General features: G+C 40.9%; 1 protein-coding gene across 3 annotated transcripts; it reads left to right on the top strand.

Annotated features, from left to right (window-relative positions):
• The first annotated feature begins 2,288 nt into the window (after positions 1-2,288).
• Positions 2,289-12,475, top strand: cnot10 (CCR4-NOT transcription complex, subunit 10). Of its 3 annotated transcripts, none has more exons than XM_065958275.1 (19): positions 2,289-2,499; positions 5,588-5,724; positions 5,847-6,008; positions 6,109-6,259; positions 6,377-6,513; positions 6,627-6,707; positions 6,786-6,869; positions 7,702-7,819; positions 7,935-8,084; positions 8,220-8,422; positions 8,556-8,677; positions 8,844-9,023; positions 9,161-9,241; positions 9,332-9,445; positions 9,543-9,673; positions 10,314-10,346; positions 10,858-10,982; positions 11,790-11,865; positions 12,076-12,475. In XM_065958275.1, the coding sequence occupies exons 1-19, from the start codon at positions 2,484-2,486 to the stop codon at positions 12,234-12,236; spliced, it is 2,262 nt and encodes a 753-aa protein (XP_065814347.1). In that variant the 5' UTR covers positions 2,289-2,483; the 3' UTR covers positions 12,237-12,475. The 3 variants fall into 3 exon arrangements, with proteins under 3 accessions (XP_065814347.1, XP_065814346.1, XP_020511827.2); XM_065958274.1 differs by having other exon boundaries at positions 10,855-10,982; XM_020656171.3 differs by having other exon boundaries at positions 2,290-2,499; positions 5,633-5,724; positions 10,855-10,982.
• Positions 12,476-13,452: the final 977 nt, after the last annotated feature.

The raw sequence follows: 13,452 nt of genomic DNA, 5'->3' as shown, positions 1-13,452 counted from the left end.
TTAGTGGTGTAGTGATAATAGCCTAATAGTAGGCCTAAGGAAATTCAAGTGAAAGAAAATAATTCAAATAAACATTCACTGACAGTTAAAAGTTTATCTTACTTTTGTAACATTGACCTGTGTGTTGTTTTATGTGCTGAAAAGTAATAAAATGCACTAAACAGATATCTTTTATTATGAATCCACACATTTTGAAAGTGAAATTAGGCTAAAAGTTTCTTACTGTAACTTGGCATAAACAGGGTGATTATATTTGTGATTCAGTAACGTGTAGCTACAACTGTGAGATTGTTACTGCACAGAGTTAATATTAAACCGTTACAGGCGGGCTTGGATGGACTTCTGGACCTCGAGTCTCTGCTTTATAATTTCCCTATAACCTCACAAAAAGTGCAACATAATAAGATGCTTCAGTAACGGGAAGCAGAATATCTTATACCCCTATATCAGTGGGGTTCAAATGGTCTAGTTGAAGGATGAACCATCATCTCCTGTGACATTTTGCTACCACAATTTCAGATTTTTTACTATTTGTTAACCAATCAGATTTATTTTATGAAAAGAAGTTTGTCGTTTCGACCTCAGATTGCACATAACATGAGACAGAACAAAACAAACATGTTTATTTTTAAAAGTTTAAAAATATATTTTGACCCAATTATTTTCCAGACACACCTTGCCGACCCAGTTAAAATGGCTCCACGACCAACTTTTTGGTCCTGACCCACCAGTTGAGAACCTCTGATCTATATCTAAGATCTTAAATGAAATATGATTCGTCTTTTATTAATTGGATGTCAAATGATCTAAATATATTTACAGAAATAAATTGTAAATCTTAAAACCTAAAAAACAATACACGTATGAATTGTCCACACAACATCTTTGAAATGGTAAATGTGGAATAAACCTGATGCTCCGTTTAACCATAGACCAGGAGTGGGCAACTGGCGGCCCGGGGGCCACATGCGGCCCCAATCAACCCTCAAGGTGGCCCTCAGGTCAATTTTTACACATCAATTAATCGTGAACATGAAGAAAACAAAAAAATCTGCCATGAAATCATGAAAACCAGAAGTATGTTCATAACAATATTTGATATGTTGAGTTAAATTGGAGATAAAATTGACTGTAATCGTTTTTGTATTTTACAATTTGGCCCTCTGGCAGTGAGAATTAAATTATTGTGGCCCTTGCTGTGACCAAAGTTGCCCGTCCCTGGTCTAGTTGAAGGATGAACAATCATCTCCTGTGACATTTTGCTACCACAACTTCAGATTTTTTACCATTTTTTAACCAATCAGATTTATTTTATGAAAAAAATTTGTCGTTTAGACCTCAGATGGCACATAACATGAGACAGAATAAAACAAACACGTTTATTTTTAAAAGTTTAAAAATATATTTTGACCCAATTATTTTCCAGACACACCTTGGCGACCTGAAAATGGGTCCTGACCCACCGGTTGAGAACCTCTGATCTATATCTAAGATCTTAAATAGAATGGAATAGAGTAGATGTTTATTGCCATTTGCACAGGTACAGGACAGTACAGGTACATTGGAATTATTGTGTGTTTCTCCCTGAGTCAGCTTCTACAAAAGAAGTTTAGATTATATATGAAATAGAATAGCATTGTAAGAAAAAGAGTTGAAAAGTACAAAAAAAGTAAAAGTAAAAATAAATAAGTTGTAGTAACAGCTAAGTGATTTAAAATAAACTGTACAGAAGTTATACACTGTATTAAAGCAAAGATATAATACAAAAAAATAACAAAGGGGAACACTGTACAATGAGATGAAAATATAAATATAAATAATAAATAAATAATAATAATAATAATAATAATAATAATAATAATAAATATAAATAAGTTATAAATAATAAATAATAAATAATAATAATAAAATACATATAAATAAGTTATAAATATAAATAAGTAAATAATAAATAATAATAATAAATAATAAATATTAAATAATAAATATTAAATAATAAATATTAAATATTAAATAATAAATAATAAATAATAATAATAAACAAATATAAATAAGTAGTCTAAGTCTAAGTAGTCTGTTATTATTTGGAACATTAAAACCTAAAAAAAAAAATACACTCATGAATTGTCCACACAACATCTTTGAAATGGTAAATGTGGAATAAACCTGATGCTCCGTTTAACCATAGACTGTAACTATTACCACGTAGACTCCATTTTCTACGTTACTTATTCTAACCAGCTGGGGGCGGTGCGGCGCTTTAACGCGTTGGTTGGCAACTCAGTTACGATCCAGCGAAGAAGAATCTGTTTAGAGCGGACCAGACAGATTGCTGCTAGCTATCTTCTGTGTGAAACAGGAGAGATTACACGCCAAGTATCATTTTTTAAAGTTTCTTCCGCTGAACAATTAGTACTTTAATCCACTCAAATACTGAACAGAGTCCCCGAGATTCCCACGCTGTCCTTGAAAAGGCTCCAGAAATGGCAGAAAACACAGGTGAGTGTGTCGGCTAACGCTAGTTGAGTTAGCAGTGGTCAAAACTGAAGCTAGCGTGAACTCCTTACTGAGAAGCACTTTGTTATGCAGACTATCAGATTCATTACAGGTGTGTGTTCTTTGAAGAGAACCCTCCCTTTGCTTCAGTCAGAGCAGCGGGAGCTGGCTCTCTGCTCCGGAGCTCCACTAACATCCCGACACAGTCTGCGTTAGCATAGCCGGGGCTGCATGTTGTCTGCGGACACGCTTCATTCACTAAATGACGCATTTATTAGAAAACCAAACACAAACTACGCGATCATAACTGAAGACTGGTGCTGTTAACGTCTCGATCCTGCTTTTAAAACAACCCGTGGTGCATTTAAAACGCGTTATTCCCCCGCGATTCTGCGTGGAAAACGTTCACGAACATCAACAGTTGAATGTGTTTGTATAGATTCGAGATGTTTCAGTGGATTTGATTTTAAAGAGGCTTCTTGTGCAGGTTTTAAAAGGTGACTTCTGCAACGTTTTAAACTATCGTGTGTTTTAACTGTCAGTTGACTTAAGCTGAGGTTACCACTGCATCAGAAACACATGCGTGCAGCCAACCAGCCAATCAGGAGGCAGGACGCAGGGACGCGACCGTCACAGCGTTTTTATTATAGTCTGAGAAATAATCACAATTATTATGTATTCATTTGAATTAAAGTGGACCTTTTTATAAAATGTTAATGTGTACTTTATTGCTGCCTCCTGAAACATAACTAACACCGTGCTGAAATGATAAAGATTAACATATTGTGATGTTGATTTAACATTAAGGTATCTTTTCTTTTCATGATATATAACCTTTTGCAATTTGAACAATTAAAAAAAATATCATTAAGAATTGCTTAAATGTGCCCTGTGGAGTTTTGGTAGAGAAATGTGAAAGTTGGAGAAGTGTACAGATTCTGTGGTTTATGTTCATAACTCTATACACAAACATTTAGAAACGTTTACATTATTCTATATTTTGTATATTCAAATATCTTCTTTTTTAAATTTTACATTATATTCTGTTTTAATGTTTATGTGTGTATTAGCAATTTGAGTGTTATTGCACGGCCTTGCGGAACAGTCTTTACATTTCACTGCACATCTGTGTGAGCACGTGACAAATACAAATCTTGAATTTTTAAAAACTGTCCTCAAGAGGAAAATTTAGTCCCTGTAACCTTTATTTGAAGATAAAATGCACGTGAGAAGTTATGGTGAAACCGTAACTCTCCTGGTCGCTTTTTAGCTCCAAACAGTCCCAGGGACTCATTTTTATCTTTGAATAAAATTTGTGTATTTAGTTTAGAAAATATTGCAGAGAAATGTTTCACTTCCAAATCTACACAGTGCACCTTTTAAATTGTTTAATATTTCAATAAATAAATGAAGTGCTGTGAGTTAACAAATATAAAAGTGTGCCTGTTATAACTCGGTTTCTGTGCCGAACCTCTGCAGTGTTTTGCACAATACTTGTCTGCAACATGTCCGTCCTGAAGCCAGATAAATCCTGAAAGCAATTCTTGTAACTATTAAATTGGCACCAATGTTGAGAGAGTAGCTGAAAGCTTACCACTACCTATGTCTCCTTCCAACAGGTCAAATGTACACATGCTGAGTGAGAAATATTTTCTTCTTTAAACACTATAATTCCTTTTTTATTACGTTTATTTTAGACTCCTGTGATGTGCAGATTAATTTTTTCCAGGAGGTTTTTGCAGCCTGTGGGTCAGTTGTTTTGAATAGCTGACTTCACTGGTTTATTCTGTGTTTACGAAGCCTTGCTGTCTCTCTGTAATATCAAGCTAATGTCACGCTGCCTTGACACATTAAGCTGTTGTCACTTTGATTTTGCACCAAAATAAAACGCGCCTGCCCCTTTTTTTTCATTATAAGAACAGAAACACCTGATGTAGCGTAGCCTTTACACTTAATTAACCGTGATGTTTTAAACTGTGGTTAATAGTGTAACTCATAATCTGCTGCGATCGTTGACAGGAGTCGGTGTCTAAAGCTTTAAAAACGTTTGCAGCAGGTTCACGTTTTAAGGCCAAACTAGCGTTGTCCTTGTACCAGAAGTTTTTCAGTATTTTCCTGTATTGATGTTTGTTTTAATACCACTGCAACACAAATAGTCCTGGGCAACCAACTTTGTACATTTTGTTTCCCATTATAAATAACTGCAAAACAAACCTCTTCACACTGTCTGAATGTGCTGAAGTATGCTCTCAATTTCTGCTGGATTAATGAATCCTTAAATGCCCACGCACCTGTTTAATGAAATAGATGTGTGTGGTTTTTAAAGCATCAGTACTATTCAAAACTTATCAATCATCAATATGATAGATTGTGTGGCTTTCAAACACTTTGTATCAAAGTTTTGCACATTTTTACAGCCTCAGTCCAAACATCAGAACAGGAAGTGACATCTGTCTGGATTATCGACAAGATGTTTGAGTCTCTGACAGACTTCTGATCGCACAGCGGTCTCTACAGTTTAAAGAGAGTTGTTCCAAAAACCAGTGACCAGTCAGCTGCAGGTTGTCTCACTAAATGAGGAACTTCAGATCTGATTGGATCAAAGTGACTGGAGGGAAACAGTTACTCATAAAGTCTGTGCATGTGAAGAAGAATATCTCTGAACAGAACGGTTGATCCTGTCAGCTGAGACGAGTCGACAGTGGGAGCCTGACACCTAAAGTTCACAGATCTGATCTTGGTGTCTGGTTCCAGATTCAGATGTTAGTAGTGCTGCAACCAACTTTTTATTTTTATTTTTATTTACAGTAAATGAGTAGAACTTGGTCTACACGTTGTCAGAAAGTTTTTTTTGAAAACCATCATGACAATTTAAAGCCAAATTGACGTCTTTAAGAAAAGCTTCTTTTAGGCCAAACAACATTTTAGATCCCAAAGACTCGATGGTTAATCTAACCAGGACAAAGAAAAGCAGTGACTCTTCAAATGTGTGCAGAATAAACCAGCAAATGTTTGAAATATGTGCTTTGAAATGAAAACAATTGATGGATTATTAAAACTATTGGTGATTGTTTTTCTTTTATTCGACTAGTTGATTCACGGCCGAAGATGTCCTCTCTTTTTCATTCAAAATCAGAACAAAATGAGTCGAAGCACGACAGCTCATCATCTCCGGGCGTGACGGATCAGGAGAAAGAAGTGGCAGCGAGCGCCTACGAGTCGTTCTCGGTAAATCCTCTCCTGACAAACTGGAAAAAACATCCGCCTGTTTCTCTGCTTCTAAATCGTCCCTCTTCGTCTTCATGTGTTTTGTTGCACGTTCTGAGTGTGCTCATGTTCCCCTCTCTCAGGCGGGGAAGTACGAAGAGTCTCTGAAACAGCTGGAAGCCCTGCAGGAGCTGAACAAAGAGGACTACAAGATCGCCCTGAACAGAGCCGTGGTGGAGTTCTATAAGAGCGGTCAGACCACCACAGGGACTCTGAAACAGACTCTGCTGGCCATGAAGAACCAGGTACCTGCTGCTCTTATATCTTTCAATGTACTGTGTGTTTTAAATCAGAGCTCTGCACCCCTCCATGATGATGTCATCACACTAACCGATCGTCCCTCAGGTTCACACGTCGGCAGAGGACGTGGACGGGCTGGACGACGTGGAGAACAGTCTGCTGTACTACAACCAGGCCATCATCCACTTTCACATGAGACAGTACTCTGAGGCCATCTCCATAGGGGAGAGGCTCTACCAGTTCCTGGAACCATTTGGTATGTCCCACTTCTGAGTTCAGACTTGTTCTCTGGAAAATGTTTTGAACATTTCAAACACAACACTTTGACACTTTGAGTTTTGGCGCACAGTCATGGTGTTATTTGTCCCAGCAGAGAAGTTTGCTCAGGCGGTGTGCTTCCTGCTCGTGGATCTGTACCTGCTCACCTTCCAGCCGGAGAAAGCGCTCCACCTGCTGGCTGTGCTCGACAAACTGTCCGTACAGGGGAGTAGCAAGAACGGCAAAGGAGAGGTACAAACGCTACCCTTCACTTTTACCTCATTTTTTATTTTCCACACTGAAACACACAGCAGACTTAAAAGCACTCAGTGTACTGTTTTACTAAGCCCAGTATGTGTCTGCAGAACAATTCAAACAAAGATGGAGCCAATCAGAAAGCAGAGTTCACAGCCATGATCGAGGCAGCCAAATCAAAGATGCATCAGGTGAGTTTTTAAAAAACCTTCCTCTGTTTCTGTTTCTCTCCCCTGTAACCGTCTGACTGACTGCTGTCTCCTCTGCAGTACAAAGTGAGAGCCTACATTCAGATGAAATCCTCCAAAGCCTGCAAGAGGGAGATCAAATCAGTCATGAACACAGCAGGGAATGTAAGTATTACTGTAAATAATTCAACAAGGCTGTCAAACACTATGCATTCACATGGTGTCACTAAAAAGCAAGAGGAGCCGTTTTCACACATGCACTCCTGAAAATGTCTAAAAAATGTCAGGCAGTCTGCCCCTGAAATCTTCCTGGTCAGTGCAGGTCAACATATCAACAATATCAAAAAAAGAGCAGAGAAGAATGTACTTGTGAACCAAAAAAACATAGAGAAAGCTGTCTCATAACGTGCACGGATATTGTACCCGACGTGTGCAAACAGTCTAAGAGCATGCACTGGTTGCAGATGTAAAACGTCATCACCCCTTTAGCTCACTTGTGGTGAATTTTCCTGAACATTTCCTGCTCCATTTTCACCTGAGCTCACCCTGACTTTACGCTGGAAATGTACAAAATGTAGGCATGAAAAATGATGGTTAAAGTCGGAGTGAAAAATCCAGCTGTTTGTGCTCGCACATGAAGCTCACCCCGAAAAATCTTGAGTAGTTTGCAGTATTTTTTCTGCAAGGGAAATTATTATTTCAGAGCACACAGAATTGGACAAGATGATTGTAATTAATGCATCCCTGACTCACAAAACTCTTTCAGAATTAATTTTCATCCGATTTCCTGAAGTTACATCAGAAATGGTCTATCTAAAGTCCATTCTCAAAGCAACCAGTCAGCCTGTGTATTGTAAATTAATCACAGCACAATCTGTTCATAGCAGGCAGATTTCCTCTGAGAGCTGTGGTTAAGTTGAGGTTTTGGTTTCATCAGTCTGTGTCCTGTCCTGGTTCTCTCTCTCTCTCTGACCCGTGTCTCCTTCTCCTCCTCCAGTCTGCCCCCTCGCTCTTCCTCAAGAGTAACTTTGAGTACCTGAGAGGAAATTACCGTAAAGCAGTGAAGCTGCTGAACAGCTCCAACATCGCAGAGCATCCAGGGCCCATAAAGACAGGTGAGGATACAGATGTTTCCTCCTGTTGATGAGTCATTACTGGTTTAATGAAGCTGCAAAATGTACCTGAGATCATAAAGTCACAGAAATAATGTTCATATAATGTCTCTTTCAGGTGAATGTGTTCGATGTATGTTCTGGAACAACCTGGGCTGCATTCACTTTGCAATGGGGAAACACAACCTGGGCATTTTCTACTTCAAGAAGGCGCTGCAAGAGAACGACCACACCTGTGCACAGCTGGGAGACGGAGGCAACGGGCAATGTAGGTCACAGCAACCTGCTGCTGCTGCTTTGTCTGCAGCCTCAGTATGAGCTGATCACTCGTCTTCACAAGCTCTGAGGTCATGTGATGTAATAGTAACCACTCTCCTCTTCTTCTTCTGCTTTTCATGAACAGCCAAGAAGTTCACAGGTATCCCAATGTGTGCGCTGCTAGCTAACAAACGCTACGAGCTGCTGTATAACTGCGGCATCCAGTTGCTGCACATCGGCCGGCCTCTAGCAGCGTTCGAGTGTCTGATGGAGGCCGTGCAGGTTTATCACTCCAATCCTCGACTGTGGCTGCGGCTCGCAGAGTGCTGCATCTCTGCCAACAAGGGGGTAAGACGTTTCCTTTTTGTGTTTGTTTTAATAATAGTTTTTTTTTTATCTGGGACAAGAAATATGACAATGATTAGCCTTCTGTGTGTGTTGGTTTTACTGACCTTTCCTCTTGTCCTCTTTTGTGTTTCAGGGCTCCGAGCAGGAGAGTAAAGGGTTACCGTGCAAAAAAGGAATCGTTCAGTCCATCGTCGGGCAGGGCTACCATCGCAAGATCGTCCTGGCATCCCAAACGACTCAGAACACCATCTACAGGTCTGTGTCCATCCTGATGCTACACTAATCATTCATACTGAACCTTTTCTTGTCCAGCAGAGGGCAGCAGATATGAAAAGTTTTGGAAAATAGAAAAAAGGATTGACTTAATTTTTTGTTTCCTGGATGTGTGTGTGTTTGTGTGTGTGTGTGTTTGTGTTCACAGTGAGGGTCAGTCAGCAGCCATCCCCGTAGCCAGTATGGAGTTTGCAGCGATCTGTCTGAGGAACGCTCTGCTGCTGCTGCCCGAACATCAGACGCAGGACGCCAAGACAGAGAACGGCTCCAAGAACTCCAGCCAATCAGGGAGCACGGAGAGCGGCAGTGAGAACAGCGACGCGTGCAGGTCAGGCACACACAAAAAGAATACACAACATATGAACTTGTTGAGTAAGTCCCAGTGTGTGTTTACTTTATATATTTAATGTGTGTAATGATGAACCTGTGTGTGTGTGTGTGTGTGTGTGTGTGTGTGTGTTACAGTGGAAAAGGTCAAGAGACAGACAAGTTTCTGTCTGCAGCTCCGTCGTCTCCTCTCAGGAAACAGGAGGTCGAGAACCTACGGTAAGGACACGCCTCCTCAGTCATTATTTAAACACCTGTACACTCCAGAGTCCCGTGAGGTAATCAGTGATGTCACCGTCTGACCCCCAGGTGCTCCATCCTGGCCTGTAGCACCTACGTGGCGTTAGCGCTCGGAGACAACCTGATGGCTCTGAACCACGCCGAGAAGCTGCTCCACCAGACGAAGGTGTCCGGGTCTCTGAAGTGAGTCGTGGACTTTGCTGCTTCTCACCTGAACACGCCCCCCCCTCTCTTGTTCAGTATGTGTCACACTCACCTGTCCGCTCTGCTCTCTGTTCAGGTTCCTGGGTCACCTGTACGCCGCTGAAGCCCTCATCTCATTGGACAGGATCTCTGACGCCATCTCCCACCTGAACCCAGAAAACGTCAGCGATGTGTCGATGGGGATCCTGACCAGCGAGCAGGACCAAGGTCTGCACGATTCACATTTCTTTACTAGTGATGGGCATTTTCAGTCATTTCAATATTACAAATATATACAATAATATAAACAAATACTCATTACTGTAACTCATGAATGATCACAAATTCAGCTGTGTTATCCTCGAGCTTCCAGTCTTGGAGCTGTTGTTCTCAGTGATGATCGCTTGAATTCTGCCTTTAGCTCGTGAAAGCCTTCTCCTTCACAAAAACTTAATGGGAGAATATCTCCAGTCACCATGTTTGTTGCTAGCAGGCCAATCTTCTCTGCTCTGGGACTATCATATTGACGTATGCTAACAGGACTAGCAAATTCCTGTTGTCAGTCTCCTCTGCTTCCTCCTTGTGGTTAAGCACCAAACTCGTATTTCTATAATATGCTAACTTAATGCCACATATCTGAAATTTCACGTTTTATTAATTGTTTTGTCAAAGTTCCTTTCGACATCACTTTCCAGCACATGTACAGCTAACTTAGTTGAACTATTGTAGCCTAGAACAACGTGTGTGCAGCTGCGAGAGCAGTGAGACATTACCTTTAACGAGAAGTCAAGTAACCCATCCCTAGTCTCTACAAAGTCAGGCTGTTAGTCCTGTTCCATTAATGATTGTATGTTTTTCTCTTCTGCAGGGTCGGACAAAGGAGACGAGCCCGTCGAGTCCCGTGAGTCCAGTTCTCACCTTAATACTTAAAACCATTAATATTCACATTTACAAGAATGAACAGGACATTAAAATACCCTGATGCATCCCAGTCAAAATATGACAAAAAGTTCAAAGAAGGAAAACTAATTAATCAGATGAATTTTAATACATTCAGAAAAACTGGGGCCTGACATTAAAATCTGTAAGAGGAATATAAAGAAATGAAACCAGATTCTGCTGTTGTAGAATAGAAAATAAATCCAAAATGTTATATGAACAATATGACAGTTATTGGAATGAAAGTTCAAGATTGTGAAAGTTCACAGCTTTAGTTTAAAGAATATTTAGAAAGTGAGAGAGGAAAGTGTAAATTTGACTTGAGAGTTTTTTGTGTAGGACGACTTTATGTACTAAGAAAATTTATAACCGCTAACAGCAGCATGCTAAAACAGGATAATGGATATAAATTGCCGTAATAATCTCCCTAATGTTTGTTTGTGTGTGTGTGTGTGTGTGTGTGTGTGCAGCAGGGAAGCAGACCCCTCTGTGTTACCCCAGCAGTGTGACGTCAGCCCGGGCCATGATGCTCTTCAACCTGGGCAGCGCCTACTGCCTGAGGAGCGAGTATGAAAAGGCCCGCAAGTGCCTACATCAGGTAACCATGGAAACGGCGAAACCACGACTACATGTGAATCAGTGCAAGGAGCTAACCTGTCTTCAGCTGGGCCCAAATAATGTGTGCAGTTGTCGTTGTTTGCTCTCATTGTAGATAGATTACCATGAGGGGGGAAAAACGCATGCAAGTGTTGTGTGCAGGAAATAGAGGCTTTAAAGGGGACATGTTATGAAAAATCCACCTTCACAGTGTTTTTGAACATATATTTGGGTAACCTGAGAGTCTACTGACCCACAACATGTGAAATAAACCCATCCAGTCCTTTGTTTGTGGTCTGCACAAGTCTTACAACACAGAGAAAAATGCTCTGTTTCAAATGTGCTCTCCTTGTGATGTCACAGTGGGACTCTGGTAAAATAAATCCCCTCCCCTCCCCTGATATCTCCCCCCATGGACTCCACCACCAGCCTAGAATGCCATTTGTATTCTCGCTAATGAAGGAGTGATGTCTACCAGGAAAACTCAGGGGGGGGGGGGGTCATTACATTTAAAGAGACACACACACCAAAACGGAGCGTTCTGAGAGAGCTGGTTTATACAGGGTCACAAACCTCCTCTGGTGCTTGATTCATGTTATATTTTGACCAAAGCACAGATGTTTCATTTAGACCACAGGAGACTGTTTGAGAAGGTGGAGAAGGGGGAGAATATGTCCTCTTTAATAAAAAAAAAAAAAAAAAAAAGAAGCTTTGTTTGACAGTCAGCCTCAGTTCTTTCTCAACTTTTGAAAAAAATATTTCTGTGTAGTTTGAATCTTCACCTTGTTGTTTTTCTCGTCTCCATCAGGCTGCATCGATGGTGAACACTAAAGAGATTCCACCTGAAGCCATCCTGCTGGGAGTCTACCTAGAGCTACAGAACGGTCAGAAACACACTAATGCAGTCAAATTATGATTTAAGTTATTATCACTGAATTTTGATGCTGTTATTTACCTTTATTATCGACCCTCGGCTGGGGTCAAGCTGGACGCTTGACAGTATATGTGGGACAACAAATACTGTTCCTCTACAGAGAGCTGTATGTATGTGAGTGTAACCCTCCTCCTTTTCTGTACCCCCCCCCCTCCCTCAGGAAACACCCAGCTGGCTCTGCAGATCATAAAGAGGAACCAACTGCTGCCCTCAGCAGTCCAAAGGGTCTCTCCAGACTCCAGGAAGAAACCGGTGCAGCCACTTCAGACCGTCCAGTCCATCCAGCTGCCCTCCTCCTTCACACAGGTGCAACGCAAATAAACCTCTAAAACCCCTCCCCCTGACCCCCCTGCCCCCCTCTCCCTCACACACACACCTGCCCCCCCAGGAGTGATATTTATGAAGCTGCTTCCCTCAGAGTCGGCAGTCGTATGAAATGCTGATTGGCTGCTGACTGACGAGCCGCGGCGGCGTCATGGACTGAGAGCCGCTGACTTTTTATTTCCTCTGACTTGAGGTGTGACGTCTGTATGAAAATAAATTTTATTTACTGTATGAAACACGTTGACTCTTGACTGTGTGTTTGACACAAGAAGCAATCTGAAGACCTCTCCCTCTGGACTCTGGGAAAAACTGAGGAGCCGTTCATTTTTCCTTTTACATTTCATACACTAAAAGTTTATCCATTCATCGGCTGACTGTACATAAAGATGGACGACCTGTCTCCACCTTCTTCTCCCTGTTGCACAAAGATGAAGCCAAAATACCCCAAACGGGCGCTGACTTGCTGGGACTTTGTGGAGTCACAGTGTTGATGTCCCGTCCCTTCCTGCAACCAAAACAAACGTTTTAACTTCCTGATAAAATGTCAAAGAAATCCCTCCAGGTGGGTTCAGTGCAGAGCAGAACAGATTCTCCTGATGGTGTGAAGCAGACACTCTCCCAGAACTTCCACCAGAGACAGGAATTCCCGCGGTAATTTTACACATTCCCTCGCGACAGCGCAGGTTAATACGATGTGGTATAAAACTATTTAAAACACAAACAAACATACAGAGACATAAAGTTCAGAACTGTCCAAACGGAGTGTTTTATTTTGAAAAGACCACGCATCTGATGGAAGTTGGCCGTCACACTTTAGTAAAGTTCCTTTACTCTTGTGTTAGTGTTTGTTACGTTTGGAAAAAAAAATGTAGTCTGTGTATTCTAATTTTATTTTGTTTACGACTCATCTGTCGGTGAGGAGGAGGAGGAGGAGGAGGAGGAGGAGGGGCTTATGGGTGGAGCTCCCAAATGTTTTGGCTTCATTTAAAGGGAGGTGTTGTGTTGTTTATCCTCTTATACAGTCTGTGGCTTCATGAAAAATCATCCTTGCATCCCTGACAATATGACAAGATTATTTTTCTTTTATCAGTTTTGATTACAATTTAAATTAAATTACTGATATGGGAAATCATTGCTTTGTCCTCTTTGATTGAAATGTTCCAACAAGAAGTTATTGAGACTCGCTGTCTCGCACGTTAATGTGTGATCGTAA

Source organism: Labrus bergylta, chromosome 8, assembly GCF_963930695.1.
Source record: "Labrus bergylta chromosome 8, fLabBer1.1, whole genome shotgun sequence".
NCBI lineage: Eukaryota > Metazoa > Chordata > Actinopteri > Labriformes > Labridae > Labrus > Labrus bergylta.
Note: the sequence above shows the minus strand (reverse complement) of the source record. Positions and strands in the feature narration are given on the sequence as shown.

Excerpts from the sequence above, each read along its gene's own strand:
- cnot10 (XM_065958274.1), top strand. Across the intron at positions 5,725-5,846 it reads GCGCCTACGAGTCGTTCTCG|GCGGGGAAGTACGAAGAGTC; the intron begins GTAAATCCTCTC and ends CCCCTCTCTCAG. Across the intron at positions 6,514-6,626 it reads GCAAGAACGGCAAAGGAGAG|AACAATTCAAACAAAGATGG; the intron begins GTACAAACGCTA and ends ATGTGTCTGCAG.